Genomic DNA, 17,812 nt, shown 5'->3' on the forward strand with positions numbered 1-17,812 from the left:
CCTTCAAGGCTATATAGTTATGATCAGTTATTATTTAAAACAGCGAATAAAATAGAACAGAGGATAGTAGTTAATAAATAAATAGTACACCTCCGTTATCACCATCAAAGATATGCTGTACTAAAAATTGCTACAAATGAATATCTTTCTCAATAATTTTGCAAACGTGGTTTTGATTGCATATCAACAAATATCTAATTGTTCGAATGGGTAAGAGAGAAGACAATCAAAATTAATTATACATTATAAACAATACGATTTTTAGATTGACTTAAATATTAATACCCTTAGAAACATTCCTAATCAATGTAATGTAAGTACAAATAGTACAATTGATTTTATTAATTATATCGTTGTCTCGAATAATCAATTCAAATAACTTAAAACAGTAAACATGAATATTCTATTCTGATTAGTTATGAACTTTTGATACAATAAAAAATTTATAAAGGTATACTTTCCAAAAAAAAAAAAAATGAAACATCTATTATCACATCAAGCGTATAATAATATATGGAGGTAATAATGGTTTCACGACAGTATTACTATACATATAAGTAAAACTTTATATATTTGCCGATTTTTCAGGAGCAGAGACCAATGTGGTGCAAAAAGTGTGGACTATTAACTTCCATCAAGAATGCCTTTATGGTGAGTACTGATAGTCTACGTTAAAGCCTACCTATAAGTAAGTACGTATTTGTCATGTGTTGAACAACATTTAGTTTAAAACTACTCTTAAAATAATTTCTGTACAATTGTGATCGTATATTTTTAACTGCAAGAAAAATCAAATACTTAAACTATTGCCAATTTTGCACATACTGTGCTCAGGGGTAGGTAAGATACTTGAAAAGACATAAGTTATATAAATACATCAATTTACACATTTACACTTATGGATATAAGTAGAGCGCGGATTTTTAAGTACTTATAAGTATCGAAATATTCCATGAAAATATGCAAAAAATATGCAGTTAAAATCATGAAAATATGTAAAAAAATATGCAATAACCTTTAAATATACAGAAATATGCAAAAAAAAAAAATTTCACCATTAGCTTCAAATTATGATGATTCGTGGACATAACTGACAACAATCCAAAAATATCAAAAGGAAAAAAATATACAATTGCATAGAAATCCGCGCTCTAGATATAAGGTACAAGATACATTCATTACATTTTACAAGAATATACCAGATACAATTTTTTTATTTTTTAGGAAAGTTGCTTAAATTTATATAAATTTTTCGATATAACTTATTTAACTAAGTATAAGTAGTTATCACTTACATACCTATTAGTTATAAAGGGTAATAAATTGATAATGATACTTATAATGAGTGCATTATGCCATCACGTTAAATTAATCGCCATGAATATAAAATAAATTGTAATACTGCAATATTTAAGTGATACCTAATAATATCCTTGTAAGAAACTCAGAAATATAGACAATGAAAACCATTTAGCTATGATTTGTGAATTATGAGTATACTATAAACCACGATACGTCGATATAGTATACGCACACAATTTTCTGCATTCACCACTCAATAATAATACCTATTGTTTTTATTTTTTATGTTTGTTACAAGTTCAAAAATAATTTGTACCAACATACATAGGAAAGTGAGTTTTGGCATTTTTAATTTAATATTAATATACGATTTAGTTTTTGATTCATCAGTCAACCATGGAAATAATATGAGATGTAAACTTATTTTATGAAATTAATATTAATATTCTGATATTCATAATAAATGCGTAAAGGGCACCCACAGGTAAGAAATATGTCGTCTAAAAAACACCAATATTATAATAGGGACTATAGAGACCTCAATTAATATCAACATTTAAATTGACTTTGTTGAAGAAGAATTCTGTTACTAGACAATTTACCTTTTCACGTTTCCAATGTAAAAAAAATGGAAAAATATATCGTCAGAAAATTTGCTTATTACAAATATTAGGTTACTGGTTTTAAATATACTAAAATAATAAGTAAAACTATGTATTTCAATATTTCATTACCTAATCGTTTGTATCTTGAATTGTAATGCATAAATATTTTTTTTTTTAATTTGGGTACTTAAATGTCGCTTTACTATATATAGGTTACAAGTGGTAATAAATGGTATTAAATTTGAATTCAATAATATAATAACGTTATATACGAAAAACGATTCTGAGCGGAGATGATTTGTTAGTCTAGGTGTAGTCTAACTAAATAATTTTTAAAATTTTCTAAATTAAAAAAAGTTTCAATGTATTTTAATATTTTTCAACTATCATTATATAAACTTATGGGCAACCTTGTATTAAATTCTTAAGCTTTTTGACCCAACAAATAAAATTGTATTGACATTTATAGAATAAAAAATCAAAACAATTTTAAATTTCATAATATGTCCGTACAAGACAAATCGAGTGAATATCCAATGTTGCTAAAATTTGAAATTCAAACACTTATAAAGTTATGAAAGTTCAATTTGACATTTCGACAGGCATATTTTATTTTATAAAAGTAGACAAAGTTATGAAAAATCTTGTATTGAATTTTAAAATCTTATATTTAAAAAGATAAATTTTTATGAATTTCTAACTCAAAATAATTTGCACATTTTCGTGATTTTTATGTATTTTGTCAAAATTCGAACTGTTTTATGCTTAAAAATTAAAATTTGTGACTATGTATTTTCAATATTTTTCAACTACCATTGTAACAATATATTAGGAGTTTTGTATTATATATTTCAAGCATTTTATTTAAGTATAAAATTTGATCAACATTTATAGAAAAAAAAAATGAAAATTTAATGTAGGTACTCGTATGCAGCTTAAAGTAAGAAAATTTTATGATGCAAATTTTAATACTAACATAAATATTTAGTGAAAATTTCATGTATGGTAAAATGTTTAAAAGTTACACCAAAATCCAAAATTTATTTTGCGTAAAAAATACCATTTTTTTCTTAATTTTGTTTTTCCCGGCGCATTTTAAAACTACTGGTAATTTTAAATTTTGAGCTCTTAAATGCATCAACTAGATTCACTTTCCCACTGGGAAACCTACTGAAGTTAAAAACCGAAACATAATTTCTACTACTTATTGTGTATTATAGAGACACACGCAAAAAAAAAAAATAAAAAAATATAAAACACACAACGTTGTAAAATCGATATATTCATCACTTCGCTCAGAATCTAAAATAAATACTAGATACTCCATTACTCCAAAGAAAAAAATTTCTAGATTATCAACCATCTCTATCAGAGCCTATTTTCACTAATGCTTACTGAGTGCCACTTCAGTATAATTTTCTACTAGGGAAACATTTAGGTATAGCCGTTGGTATAGGTAAAAGGTAAAACCAACATTCAATCTCATCGCTTTTATTTCACTAGTGTCACGTACTTTGTTAATATATGCTCTGATCACTATACATAACCATAATTATACTTTCACAGATGCATCTTAACAAGTATATTGGATATATATTAGTGATAATAGATTATTCAACAAATAGGTTGATAGTTAAAAGGTGTAAATTGGATGTTCTGTAATGTGGTTATATCTTACATTTACCTATCAAGGAATTATGGTAGGGCTAAAATTCTAAGGTAGACGTTTTTATAGTAAAGCTCCCATAGTCCAGTAAATCACGTATTTTGAGACACAATATATTATAATATTAGGCATAGTAATTAAGATAATAATCGTGTTCTTTTGACAAATTTTACAAATATTACACAATATGCTGTAGATTAAAATGAAGGAGTTCATCAAATCGTTTTCATCTGCATTCGCCGCTTCATCGTCCACTCCAGTACCGAATGAACAACGGACATTGCCAGCGTCTCCGAGGATAGACTTAATGATGCCACAACCACTAACACCACCACAGTCCTCTTTGTGGTCGTCATCACTACCATCAATTTGGTGGTCACCTCCGTCATCGTCGTCGAATTGGTGGTGGTGGTGTTGATGATCACGTCGTGATTTAATATTGTACGATGAACACATCGTTTGGAAAATATTATGATAAAAATGATTACCTTTATACATAAGCCATATACATATAACATATTATATCATAATATTTTTATTGGCATGTATACTCTATTCATATATGTATAAAACGATTGCGCTCTGTATACAGTTATTATAGCACCTACGTAACATTAGCACACAATATCATATACTACTCAAATAATGTATGTAATACTTTTTTTGTTATTACCTATTTGTTGTTATTTTCTTTACTATTATACAAGACGTATATCATATATACTGATTTATTACCAACCAATAGTAGATTTTATATCTGTACCTACCTAGGCAATTGGTAAATACTAAATAGGCTAATGTATTTTAAAAAGGAGATAAAATTAATCCATAAAATTTTCCATGTTGATTTAAATAAACAGTAATTATTATTTTTATTATTTTTAAAAATAAATAATGCTTGTTGAGTGAAAATTTTTGCGCCAATTAAAATACACCTATATGTATACCTAATAAGAATAACTAATTATATTACTAAATGCACTGAACGTATATTTAAAAATAATACTTCAGTGTACAGCATTGTAATGTATGTCACATTTAATGCATAATATTATGCAACGATTAACGATGTAATATAAAAAGTTTTACAACTCTAATCAAATATATTCAAATGTTCTTGTATTTAATGTCTATGTCTATCAACCAACGCGTTTTAAATTTACAGCTGAATACAATATAATATGGTAAAAAATTTAAAAAATTAAAATATTTTATTTTATTTAAATGTGGAGATATCTCAATATGCCATACTGAATACAGTGAAAACTTTTTATAACGAATCTGAAGGGACCAGGGACGAATTAGCCCATTGGGAAATTGGAAAATTCCCGGTGGGCCGCTGTCTACATTTATAATTCAATTATATTATTAACTATAATATTGTAATATAATTATCTCGTCAGGAGATTCAAAAATAAAAATGAACTCTTCTTTTAGTGCCGGTTCTTTTGGTTATAGCAGTAAAAAATAAAAATAAGTATTAACTTATAGGACAATTCACAATATATGCGTATATGCCACCAGTCCCTAAAATAGTACCTATCAAAATAATAATATGTATTTAGAATAAATAATTTAATTTAAATAAAGTAGAACCTCTATTTAACAAATTTAAAGGTTCTTTAAAAAAATTTGTGAAATAGAATTTTTGTTGAAAAAAAATTGTTTTTTTATAATACAAGGCTTCTAACACATTTTAAAAATAGCAGTTGAAAAATAAAAATAAATTCATAGTTACAATTTATTTTTACAAGCATTCAAAGTTTGAATTTTGACAACAGACGCAAAAATCACGAAAATTCATAAATTATTTTATGCTAGAAATTCATTAAACATTTTCCTTTTATATTTAAGAATTAAAATTTTATATAAAGCTCCTAACATATTTGTACAATAGCAGGTGAAAAATTAAAGAAATATATTGGCACAATTTTTTTTTACAAGCATTCAAAGTTTGAATTTTGACAACATATGTAAAAATCACGAAAATTCGGAAATTATTTTAAACTAGAAATTCATAAAAATTTTTCTTTTTAAATCTAAGATTTGAAAATTTTTAATAATCTATAATATATCCTAGACAGATAAACCGTCTTCGCTCAGAATCGTTTTTCGTATACAATGATATAATATCATTGGATTCAAATTTAATTCCATCCATTACATGCAGTAACCCACTTGTAACCTACTGTACAGCAAAGCGACATCTACGACTTACCCGCCTTTTTAAATATGAAATTATTTTTGTTAGATATTGTCAAGGAATCTGGTAAAACATTAGATCCTTCAACCGTTGGAAGTTGTTTGATTGAAACATTGAATACAACTGCAGTATGTATTAAATTGATTAGTTGTGCGAATTGAAACCAATTAATTAATAAAGAAATACCCCTTAACGTTTGCCCTTGCTACCTATTTGTTTGCACACATTAAATAAATGTTTTATGTACAAAATATGTTTAAAATTTGTAATAAAAAAAATAGAGCGCTTATCTCGTTTATTTTTGTCTCTGCGCTCTCCTCGTTACAATCGAACAATCGGTTCGTCGTATCAGGGCCCAAAGGGCAAAGGCCTTTTCACACACACACGGTTTTTCGACGGTTCACTAATGCATAGATTAAGTATACTTAATCAATGACTAATGTATGGTTATTTATAGAACGTTTCACACATTATCTCGACCGTGCCGTGTCCGTGTTGCGTCCGTACAATTGTCAATTAGTCCACACGGTTCAAAGTTCCGTCACGTATCAGTAATGCATTGTGGTATACGATACCGTTCGGTGAAAGACATAAGCGCCAAAATTAGATAAGAAAAAATAAAGTCGTATCGTACAAAAGCGCCAAAATCGTATCGTACGAAAGCGCCAAAATCCTAGGTACCTGTGTGCCACGGTTAATAGATGTTAAATAACAGATATTAAATTTAGAATTATATCGTTCAAAAACTCCAACGTTTAATCTTAATCGACAAATGTCGACAATTAGATTTTATATCTGATTACAATAGATTGTCACATAAACAGTGTATGAGCAGTTTTGTGTTATTAGTTTATAACATATTGTTAGTAAGTACTTCGTAAGCATTCGTGTAAGCATCATTCGTTAAAATGGATTTTACAAAAACTATTACAAATAAAGGTGTTGTGTGTATTTTATATAAAGAGCAAAAATATAGATTTTTACGAAAAATGGCCAGTATCTACTTACATAAAATTTTAATTTCGGCCCAAATTATTTGTAATTTTTGCACCTTTGGCGCCTATTTCACATGTTAGGTATACAATATTATATTGGCGCTTATGTCCTACACATTTTGGCGCAAATGATAGGTCATTTTTGTGCCTTTGGCGCTTCTGTCATATAGCCGATACCGTTCACGGGACGGACGTACACACGGTACAATCAATTAATTTTTTCTGCGATTTCTGTCATTTCATTCTGCCTGTTCAACGAGCACACACAATTATTATGGATGTTGATTTATTAATCTCATTTATAGAAAGTCGTCCAGTATTGTGGGATAAAACATCTGATAATTATAAAGACAGGATTGAAACAAGGAAGGCTTGGAAAGAAGTGTGTACGGAGTGGAATAGTGATTTCATCAATTACGACGATGAGCAAAAAAATAATTATGGTAAGTTAACATATTTAATTTATTTTTTATATTAAAAAATATCAGTTTTGGGTAGTATAAAGGAAATGGTAGTAAATTGTAAACAAATTGGAATACTTTAAAAACACTGTTTCCCTAAGTAATTTATGTAAAATATATACTCAAAATAGTTAATTTATTACTATATTGTAAATCAAAAATTATATTAATAATTTTATAAGGTAGATATATCATAATATTGTAACAATGTAACACATAAGCTAACATTTTTATAACATTGGCTTTAATGTTTATTATATTATATAATATTTTGCATAATAATTATACACATTGTATATTATAAATATTATTAATTATATTTAGGTATAATTTCTATCTTTTTGACATTTGTCATTTCAAAGACCCTGCGTTTGATGTAAAATAATCACTTAAAACATTGCGGAAATTATTAGCTGTTAATCCTCCTCGTGTTTCTTGCTCTCTTTGTAACTTATCAAGACCTATTATTACTTCTGTGTTCTCAAATTGATATCCGTCCCTGTCTCGAACAAAATTATGAAGAATGACACAAGCTTTGACGATTATAACTGCAAAGTCGGGTTCCTTAACCTAACGAAGACGTTTGTCTTTATGGAGCCATGTTGGTTTAAATCTAAATGATCAAATCCTGGTTGGGAAATAAGATATGAGTTAGCTGATCTAATGGGGGGCCGATTAGATATATTTTTTTAATCGTAGTTAATGCTCGAATTTTTTCACTTCCAAATAATTTACGTTTCTTTGAATGTGAAATTTTATAATTTCCTGAATAATTGCATTCCATTATGACTCTGTTAACAATTTAAAAATTAATAAGGCTACTTCGCCAAACATTTTAAATTATATTATTTTCTTCTTACCTAGATTCCGTATTAGGAATATCTTTAATAACTCCATCAAAAATTGATCCACAGTCAGAACAACGTCCTCGGATTGTTAAAAAAAATTTACCATTTAAGCTGGTGTTTGCTTTTTTAAATACCTACAAGACAACAAGGTAGTTTAGTGTGTAAAAAAAAGTGTTCTCGGATCACATTAATTAACTCAAAAGGAGACATAACTTGATAGGTATTAGGACCTTGCTTACAATTGTAGACTTTATTTGTCGGACGAATCGCTTCCCATTTCTTAAACGAAAATGTAATTGCAAATAATAGCTCATCACCATGATTTTCTTCTACCTCTTCCTCAGATGTACTATATGAAGATTCTGACAATTTTTAAAAAGAATAATATATTGTTTTTAAATGAATAAAAATATATAAAAGTTTTAATGCTATATATAATCTACTCAATTTTTATTTAATTGTATATACCATTTTTTTGATAAGGTTCTTCAACTTTATTTGACTCAATTGACTCTATTCCTAATTTTTATTTTATACCACCACGGTCTAGGGCAACACGAACCCTCAAAGATGCTGGTGTTACTTCTTCCTTAGATTTTTCACTAATATTAAATGCAATTTGTCTCCAGACATCAGCTTGAATGCCTACTATTTCTAATTTAGAAATTCATGTTCACACTGCGTGTTCCCATTGCAGTCCACCCAACGGCTACGATGAGGAGGTCGACGACGCTCAGCACACCCTAGTTCGCTGCGAGGCGATCAGGGGTGATCGACACGATCGGACAATTCAACCCGGGCGGACTGGTGTCCAGGATGCTGGAGAGTCCGGCCAACTAGACGGTGGTTGCTTACATCGCGAAGGATGTGATGTCGGTCAAGGAGGAGACCGAGTGGGACAGGCAGTTCCGACACTGTGTCACTACGTCAAGGCGTTGGAGGTGACGGGGGTGCACGCCCGGTACGGGTGGGCACGGCTGACACCACGCCGTCGGTGGTTTGGCTTCCGACCTAGGCTGCGGGGCCGAATCATCGATCGCACGTCTTCTGTTTTGTTTTCCTTACAGAGCTCGTGGTTGGGGATTGTCCCTTCCACGCTCTATCTTATTTATTTTAAAGTAATGTAAAGGGTTGTGGTTGGGGGATTGTCCCTCCCGCACCCATAGTACGTCGTGTTGTTTTTTTTTAATAAACGATGGCGACTCACCACCCGAAGCTTTGCTTAACGGCGTTCCCGGGTGGTGAGTGTATTACCGATTTAACTGAAAAAAAAAATGTTTAGAACATTCGAATACTGATAATTCGATGCTACAAAACAATATGTAACGAAAATTATACGTTTAAGTTTTTGCGCAACACAAAAAGTTTAGTAATAATATATTAATATTATATGGCGCATAAAGGCCTGCGAGAAGTGGATTCGAAGCCAGCGATATTTACTATTTAACAGGTACCTACAAGATAAGAACTATTTTCGTATTTAGGTCGATTAATCATTGACATACATTATCTTTAGTTGTGTAGATATGAATTAGTTATTACAGTAGGGTCTCGATTATCCGAACACAGGCTAATCCGAAAGACGCGGTAATCCGAACGGGCTTGAGAATTATCTTATCGCCATAATATGTACATACTACATAATATGTACATATTATGTATGTATTTATAAATAATATTTTCCGGTAATAAAGTTTTTCAATTATGTGGGACAAGGCTACCAATTCATAAAGGGAACCAATGTACAAAAAAAAATCAATATTTTAAATGGTAAAGTTCATAATTAATATTAATATTTTTATGTATTCAATGTCTTTTGAAATAACGAGTTTTTACACGATTAATACAAATAAAAATAAAATTTCATATTTTAAATAAAAATAAAATTGATGTTTTTTTTTTAAGCCATAGGTAATCCGAACAAATCGCTAATCCGAACGACCCCTTTCCCCAATCTCGTTCGGATTATCGAGACCCTACTGTAATAATAAATAGTATAAAAAGCTTGCCATGGAAAAACGGATAAAACAAAGTAGATACCTATTATAGCATAGAATACTGATATTTGAATATTCGAATAATTCGATTATTCGAATATACATTACATTACTATTATTACCTATCCATAATAAACACTCACATGCGTCGTATCCGTCTTACAAACGCATAACTTAACAAAAACTGTTTTGCATGCTACTTCCTCTGTATTTATAGTAGAATTAACAAAATTTTACAATTTTATCTGTGTTTAAGAATTTGTTTTTTTTCATAGCACATCATGTTCGTCTATGCGCCAGGTAATCAAACAAAAAACATCGTATATCACAAAGCACTACAATGAAAATAAAACTGATTTTTGTTAATAATTATGATTGACATGATTAACAATAAAGTGATTACTTACTTTTAAATGCTTATATATGTTTTATTTAATTATTTTTTATTCACACCGCCCTATTACCAGGGTAACGGTTCTGTTCAGGAAAATTTTTTGCCCCGACAGGACGAGTACACGGTGACGGGGAGGTGATACAAATTAAATTAAATAACAAATAAAATTGAATAAAGTTTGAGTAATTGAGTCATATGGAGATGGTACATTTAACGGGCAACGAAGTGCACGGGGTGATCTAGTATGTAATAAATTTCTTCTTGTTCAGACAAAAAGCTTTAAAATTTAATACAAAGTTCTTCGTTCGTATTGTTCATATGCGTACCAATAAAAAAAATATATCAAAAATGCATCGACGCAAAATTTTTACTAACATTTGAAGTTAAAATTTGTCTAAATCACTAAAATTTACAATCTATTTTTCAGTCAGAAATTGAAGATTTCCCATAAGTACTATCTTTAAAAAAATAAAACAAAAACATTACCTAAAATCAACATTAATTATGGGGCTAGGTAAATTGAGTCCGAGATAATTTTGGTACATTTTGAAAGCGGTAAATTGAGTCCTGGGGAGAAATAGGTAGTAGGTAAGTTGAGTCCCGGAAAAAATGAGGCAGTAGATAATTTGAGTCCCAGAGAAAAACGATTTACAGTGAAACCTCTAAATACCGGACACTCTCGGTCGCTTAAACGTCGTCCGCTATTTGGAGGTGTCCGCTATTAAGAGGGGAAATACAGTGAGTACACATTTCACCGTTCCCAAAATTCCGTCCGTTATTTGGAGGTGTCCGTTAAAGGAGGTTTCACTGTATATGCATTTAAAATTTAAAAATGTGCAATTTAAAATTTTTATTTGTGATTTATGGACATTCATGTTGACTGCATGTATATGATTTTGAAAATAGCAACATGCAATTTTATTGCATAAAAAAATAATTATATAATTAATAAAAATGCAATTAAATTGCATGTTGCTATTTTCAAAATCATATGCATACAGTCATTGAATGTCCACAAATCACAAATAAAAATTTTAGTGCACATTTTTAAATTTTAAATGCATATAAATCGTTTTTCCCTGGGGCTCAACTTACCTACTGCCTTATTTTTTCCGGGACTCAACTTACCTACAACCTATTTTTCCCCGGGACTCAATTTATCTAGTTAGGGTCATTTGGGACTCAATTTACCAACCCCGTTAACTATTTATGAGCATTTGAGTTAGGTAAACGATATTAGATATTTACCTTTTTTTTTACTGTTACCGCCGATAATGACGTAAGGCTCCACGATCGCTTTAACTGCGGTAGGTTAGGTTAGGTTAGGTTACCCTTTAACCCTTTCTAACCATTCAGATTAATTAACTTAAATCACAAACTATATTAACCATAAATTAATATTCATTAAATATAGATTTATAAACGTTTTTATATTTTAAGTTCATGTATTGTCATGGTGATAAAAGTACGTAATGTAAATTTTTATAATATAATCTTTATAAGACATTGATATTAATAATATTATGTTGACATTTTACAAAAAGCATTTAGAACACGATGAAAATAACTATCGTTTTATTAGTTTCGATTAAAATAGTATATTTATTCAAATTAAATCCTACTTATAACAACAGTAAAGGACTTATATATAATGGTACAAGATATAACTCAAGAAAGTATCCGTTTGTAGTGACTATTAAAATATTTGAAGACAGTACTGAAGAAAAGCTCACGATTTGCACAGGTTCATTAGTAAAAGAATTGTATGTATTAACCGCTGCTCACTGTTCTTTCAATAAACGTCCAAATCTCCTAAATGTAAGTAAGCATAATATGCAGTTTTTTCATTATAATTAACTAACTATAGTCCAGAAATATTCAAACTGTGGGTCGTGGCTCCCAGGGATATCACAATAGTTGGTGAAGGTACATTAAAGAACTGGAAATCAAAATTAATATAGATAATAGCTAATAAGTAATTATTATCAATGGTAAAAGTCAATATTTAGCTATCCAGATGTTTTTTAACTCAGTTAAGTTAAAAATTGTATGGAAATTTAGAACAAACTTAATAAATTAAATTAAGTTTTTTTAAAATTATATAAATAGCCATTTTTTTGGTTTAAAATAATAAATGTTATTGCAATACGCATCTTCAATAATAATTGTATAATATTTTGATTTTGATTATTAAGTATATATCAATAAATCTATTGAGGTAAAAATTAAGTTTTAAAATGTTACCTACAAAGTTCAAATTTACTAAACTTAAATTTTTTACTCGTTTATACCTAGGCTTGGTAAATATAAATACAATTTTTATAGCAATTTGTTAATATAAATATTATCATTATAGTGACTATGGAAACGACAACGAAACACACTTGATCATTTTAATAGTTTTATTTCTAATACTATAGTCATTATTATTACCACCCATACTGTATCCTACCCGAGTACCTATTGTTTCAATTTATTCTTAACAATATGAGCGCTTTCAAAATATTGTAAACACACGAATAAGCCGAGGTATGAAAATTTTTGAATAGCTCTGAACTATACATTAAATCATACACAACAAATTTAAATACGCAACAACTAATCAGTGGCGGATTTGAGGGGGTGACGTGGTGATTACCCCTCCTTAGAGAATTTTTTTAACTTAAATTATAGCACCATATGATAAAATGAACATGAAATTCATAAGTCATAGCTATAACATTAAATTTATAAATACGAGTAAATTATACAAAAAAAGGTATTTTTTTTTTTATATTAAAATCGGAAATATGTATTTAGTTACGTCTTTGTTATTACTTATTTACTTATCAATCTATGATACCAATTCGCCCACTCCTCAAATGATCTTCAGATCCACTACTGCAATTAATATCCCAATATCTATGTTTAGGTATATTCTGGTTCTGTTGTGAATAATTATGATTATCGAAGAGTAACCGAGATACACATTCCCAACTCGTATAACGCCTCATCAGATGTTTCAACTGGAGACCTAAGTGTGTTGAAAGTAAGCGTTTAGCGGAATATTATTTTTAATTTTTTTTTGATAAATAAAGATAATGTTAAGTTTGAATATAATTATAACACGTAAATATTATATATCAACACATTTATTATTAACGCAATATATAGTAATCCGCTACACAACATCGCAACGAATACTAGTTCTTAGTGTCATATAATACATGGTAGCACTCGACTGGGTCGGCCGCGGTTCGCGCTACTATCGATAAGACGATAACCGATAACGAAACATGTAATATACTATATAGATACAACAGATAATAAAAAATTGCTTTTTATCTACACTTGGCCATCCATTATGAAATTCACTCTTACAAGCAGGGGTGTTCCTGTAGGGAGAGCGAAGGAGACGACCACCCCCCCCCCACCATAAGGTAGACCTACTTACATAGTAATTATTCGTGAATTTTACAATTTATATTAAAAAATTATTACGTCAAGAATTAATTTACATAAAAAAAATATTGATATTTTAAAAAATTGAAAAAAATAAACTAACTTAAATAAGCCTTTTTACCATAATTTTTTTTTTATTTTAAATATACAAATCCACTATTTTGAATTTTTCAAAAAAAAAGTAAATGTATAATGATTGTGATAAAGATCAAGCGTCTATGAATGATATAAAAAATAAATTAAACATAAATTAAATCAAAAATTATTCCATTTGAGAGGTCATTTTGTCATTCTCATACAGTGATACAGTCTCATAATTATAAAGGACGAGCAGGTTATGTGGAATAGATCTACCCAGTCGGGTAATTACTTGGGGATTTGAATTTCGTATTTTCTTGACTACTCTAGAGAGTACCTAAGTAATTTAAACAACGTTAGAAAAATATTCTAAGTGTTAAATCCAATCCGTGACTGTTATAGTTTCCCTTCTAGGTCAAATTATTTCACGAATTAAGGTAAACTGACTCAGATTTGTCTATGTACACTACAATTGACTCATATTCAAACCGAGATACACCTATATGGCGTATATACTTTCTATACAGGATTTTCCACAAAAAAAAATTGCACACATGTGAAGCCGTCGCACAGTCTGGTGTTTTTGCAACTTCTTGTAAAAACTCCAATATTCATGTAACAAGCATAACTTACACACTACACTACATTAAAGTATAATTCATTAATTACATTTAATTTGTATAAATTATCTAATAAAAAACAATTATTGAATTGTGATGAACTATCTCCACAACCCAGGCCCGGCTCAAGGGGTAGGCGGCATTTTTTAGGGGTGGCATTTAACATTTTTGTTGTCAAGTTCTAATAAAATGTTTACATTTTTATTATGTTTTTATTAATTTTAGATTCTGAGCGGAACGATGAATGTATTGATTTTACCATGATGTGTGTTTTTATTTTTATTTTTTATTTTTTTACGTCTGTCATCACGTTTTGGGGCATTAAAAATGCTTCGATTTTTGACTTCAGTACTTTGTTAAATCAGAAAGTGAATTTAGTTGGTATTTTGGGGGGTCAAATGTAAACATTTTTCAATATTTTTCTAAATAATCGGGATAAACAAACAAAAATTAAGGGAAAACGGGAAATTTTACGCACAATCAGTTTTCGACAAAATCGATTTTGGTTTTTGATGTAACTTAAAACAATTAATGACCATAAAAACATGAAATTTTCACCATGCAATTTTCAAAAATTGTCGAATTCAGTTGAACTATTCATAGGTATATGCAATTTTCGATCATTATTAGTTTTTAGATTCTGAACGAAGGGATGAATGTATTGAAATACGTAAAAATTACGGCAATGTTCAAATTATCTTAGATATAGAAATTCATAAAAGTTTTTCTTTTTAATTCTAAGATATGAAATTTAATACAAGGCTCCTAACATATTTTTACAATAGCAGTTGAAAACTAAAAGAAATACATAGTCATAATTTTTTTTTATAAGCATTCAAATTTTGAATTTTGACAACATACGTAAAAATCATGAAAATTCGTAAATTATTTTATGCTAGAAATTCATAAAAAATGTTCCTTTTATATCTGAGATTTGAAAATTTAAAACAATGCTCCTAAAATATTTTTACAATAGCAGTTGAAAACTAAAAGAAATACACAGTCATAATTTTTTTTTATAAGCATTCAAATTTTGAATTTTGACAACATACGTAAAAATCACGAAAATTCGCAAATTACTTTTAGCTAAAAAATTCATAAAAAAATTTCTTTTAAATCTAAAATTTGAAAATTTTTAATAATCTATAGGTAATATATCCTAGAAAGATAAACCGTCTCTGTTCAGAATCGTTTTTCGTATACAATGATATAATATCATTAGATTCAAATTTAATTCCATCCATTACAGTAACCCACTTGTAACCTACTGTACCTACAGCAGAGCGACATCCATGACTTACCCGCTTTTTTGTATTATAATACAGTTTTATAATACAGTTAATTTTAAATTAGTAGGGGTTTGCATGTCTATAAATATATTAATCTAATTAATTGTTAATTTTATGTAAATAAATAAAATGAACTCAAAATTAAGACTATTTCAGTATTGTTTATGTAAAAAAAAAAATTTGATGTAGTATTTACATGTAAGGGGCGGCAAAACTCAAGTTTGCCTAGGTGAGTTTAAGCACTTAAGCCGGGCTCAACCATATGCATTGCCTCTCTGATCAACGTCGTTCGTTCGGATCGGATTGCGACCGGAATACCCAACACCGGTGGTGTCCGCATGTTCGGTTTGGGACGGGAGTATGGGCCGTAACACGATTGCGGACTTTTTACCTTTTTACCTGAAAAAAACATAACACGATTGCGGACTTTTTACCTTTTAATATTTGAGAAAAAACAACACGATTGCGCACCTTATAAATATTTTACCTTTGAGCAAACACAAATATTTAAATAATTTGAAATAAATGGTTATAGTTTAAGAAACTCACCTATAGTATAGTATACGTATACACAATTGCTACGGCCAGTGGATACTATTATTATAATATGGCGTCTAATAATATTTTATTACTCTAATAACCGATAATAACTGATAAATGTTAGTGGCTGTGCTTTTCCAACGTACGACTGTACGAGTATTCACATCCGATGGATAATGACGCGTAATTACTGTGATATATTATAAGAGTTTTTTTTTATTATAGGTATACGTATTAAGTTATTATTAATGTTGGTAAATTTATTTAAATATTTGTGTTTGCTCAAAGAAAAAATATTTAAGGTGCGCAATCGTGTTGTTTTATCCTCAAATATAAAAAGGTAAAAAGTCCGCAATCGTGTTATTTTTTTTTTCAGGTAAAAAGGTAAAAAGTCCGCAATCGTGTTGCACCAGGGAGTATGGTGTTGATGCATCAGGTCCGCCGTCACTCCAGCACCCCAAGTTTAAAAATTTTACACCAAAATTTCACAACATTATGTAACCATGATAACTTTTTTGTAACTTACAAGAAAGTTCAGAATTTCGAAATGAAGTACCTTTCAAAATGGTCTGATTGATTTGAAATTTTCAGGAGATTATGTAACCATTTTGTAACCAAATGTAATCCAAAATTCGAGATGCTTGTTTTGGCTTTATTCTAATAAGAACCATTTTAAGGATATTAATAATTAATATCGTAATATTATATACGCACTGATGTGTGTAATTATAACAGTATAATAAATAATATATTATCATTTATAATATTATATACCCAACAACGTATGTATTATAATTTTGAAATAAAGGTTTAATACTATAATTTATTATTATTTTTAGTTTATACTTATGAATGTTTTAATTTTATTGATATTTTTTTAAATATATATATATATATGTCGAGGCATAATATAGTCAAACAGGCATTTAATTAAATGACTAGGCATTAACTAAATGCCTATTTCATGCCAGACAAATAATAAAAAAAATGTTATATTATTTTAAAATTATATATTCTATCAGTTATTTATTTAAACGTAATAGACGTACTAAACTAAATTATTGTACAATTCAATCACATGTTCTGTATCTTTTTCCATACGCCATATTTTTGTCGTTATAATCGATAAGATTATAATATGTCCCACGGTACCCACTCAATATAGATAAGGTTCTCATACAACCTAGTACCTACGTTAATTTTCCAAGGTAAAAACCAATGGAACTTTTATTTTTATTTAATAAGAATATATTATAGTAGGTACTCACTACTCATACTATAGAGATAGACTATAGGTACTGACTATATATAGGCTATACCAGCGGTCGCCAACCTTTTGGACCTTGCGGACCACTGAAACCATATTCTAAATT

The 17,812-nt window shown here is 29.0% G+C and overlaps 1 protein-coding gene across 1 annotated transcript; it reads left to right on the top strand.

Moving 5' to 3' along the window:
- The first annotated feature begins 82 nt into the window (after positions 1-82).
- LOC149060722 (uncharacterized) lies at positions 83-4,695 on the top strand. The gene is made up of 2 exons (XM_089230848.1): positions 83-651; positions 3,770-4,695. The coding sequence occupies exons 1-2, from the start codon at positions 601-603 to the stop codon at positions 3,989-3,991; spliced, it is 273 nt and encodes a 90-aa protein (XP_089086974.1). The 5' UTR covers positions 83-600; the 3' UTR covers positions 3,992-4,695.
- Positions 4,696-17,812: the final 13,117 nt, after the last annotated feature.

Source organism: Diuraphis noxia, unplaced genomic scaffold (genome assembly GCF_037042655.1).
Source record: "Diuraphis noxia isolate RWA-SAM2 unplaced genomic scaffold, SU_Dnox_SAM2 contig0001, whole genome shotgun sequence".
Classification (NCBI taxonomy): domain Eukaryota; kingdom Metazoa; phylum Arthropoda; class Insecta; order Hemiptera; family Aphididae; genus Diuraphis; species Diuraphis noxia.

Coding starts and splice junctions, on each gene's coding strand:
- LOC149060722 (XM_089230848.1), top strand. CDS start 601: ATGTGGTGCAAAAAGTGTGGACTATTAACTTCCATCAAGAATGCCTTT. Junction 652..3,769: donor CCATCAAGAATGCCTTTATG/GTGAGTACTGAT, acceptor AATATGCTGTAG/ATTAAAATGAAGGAGTTCAT.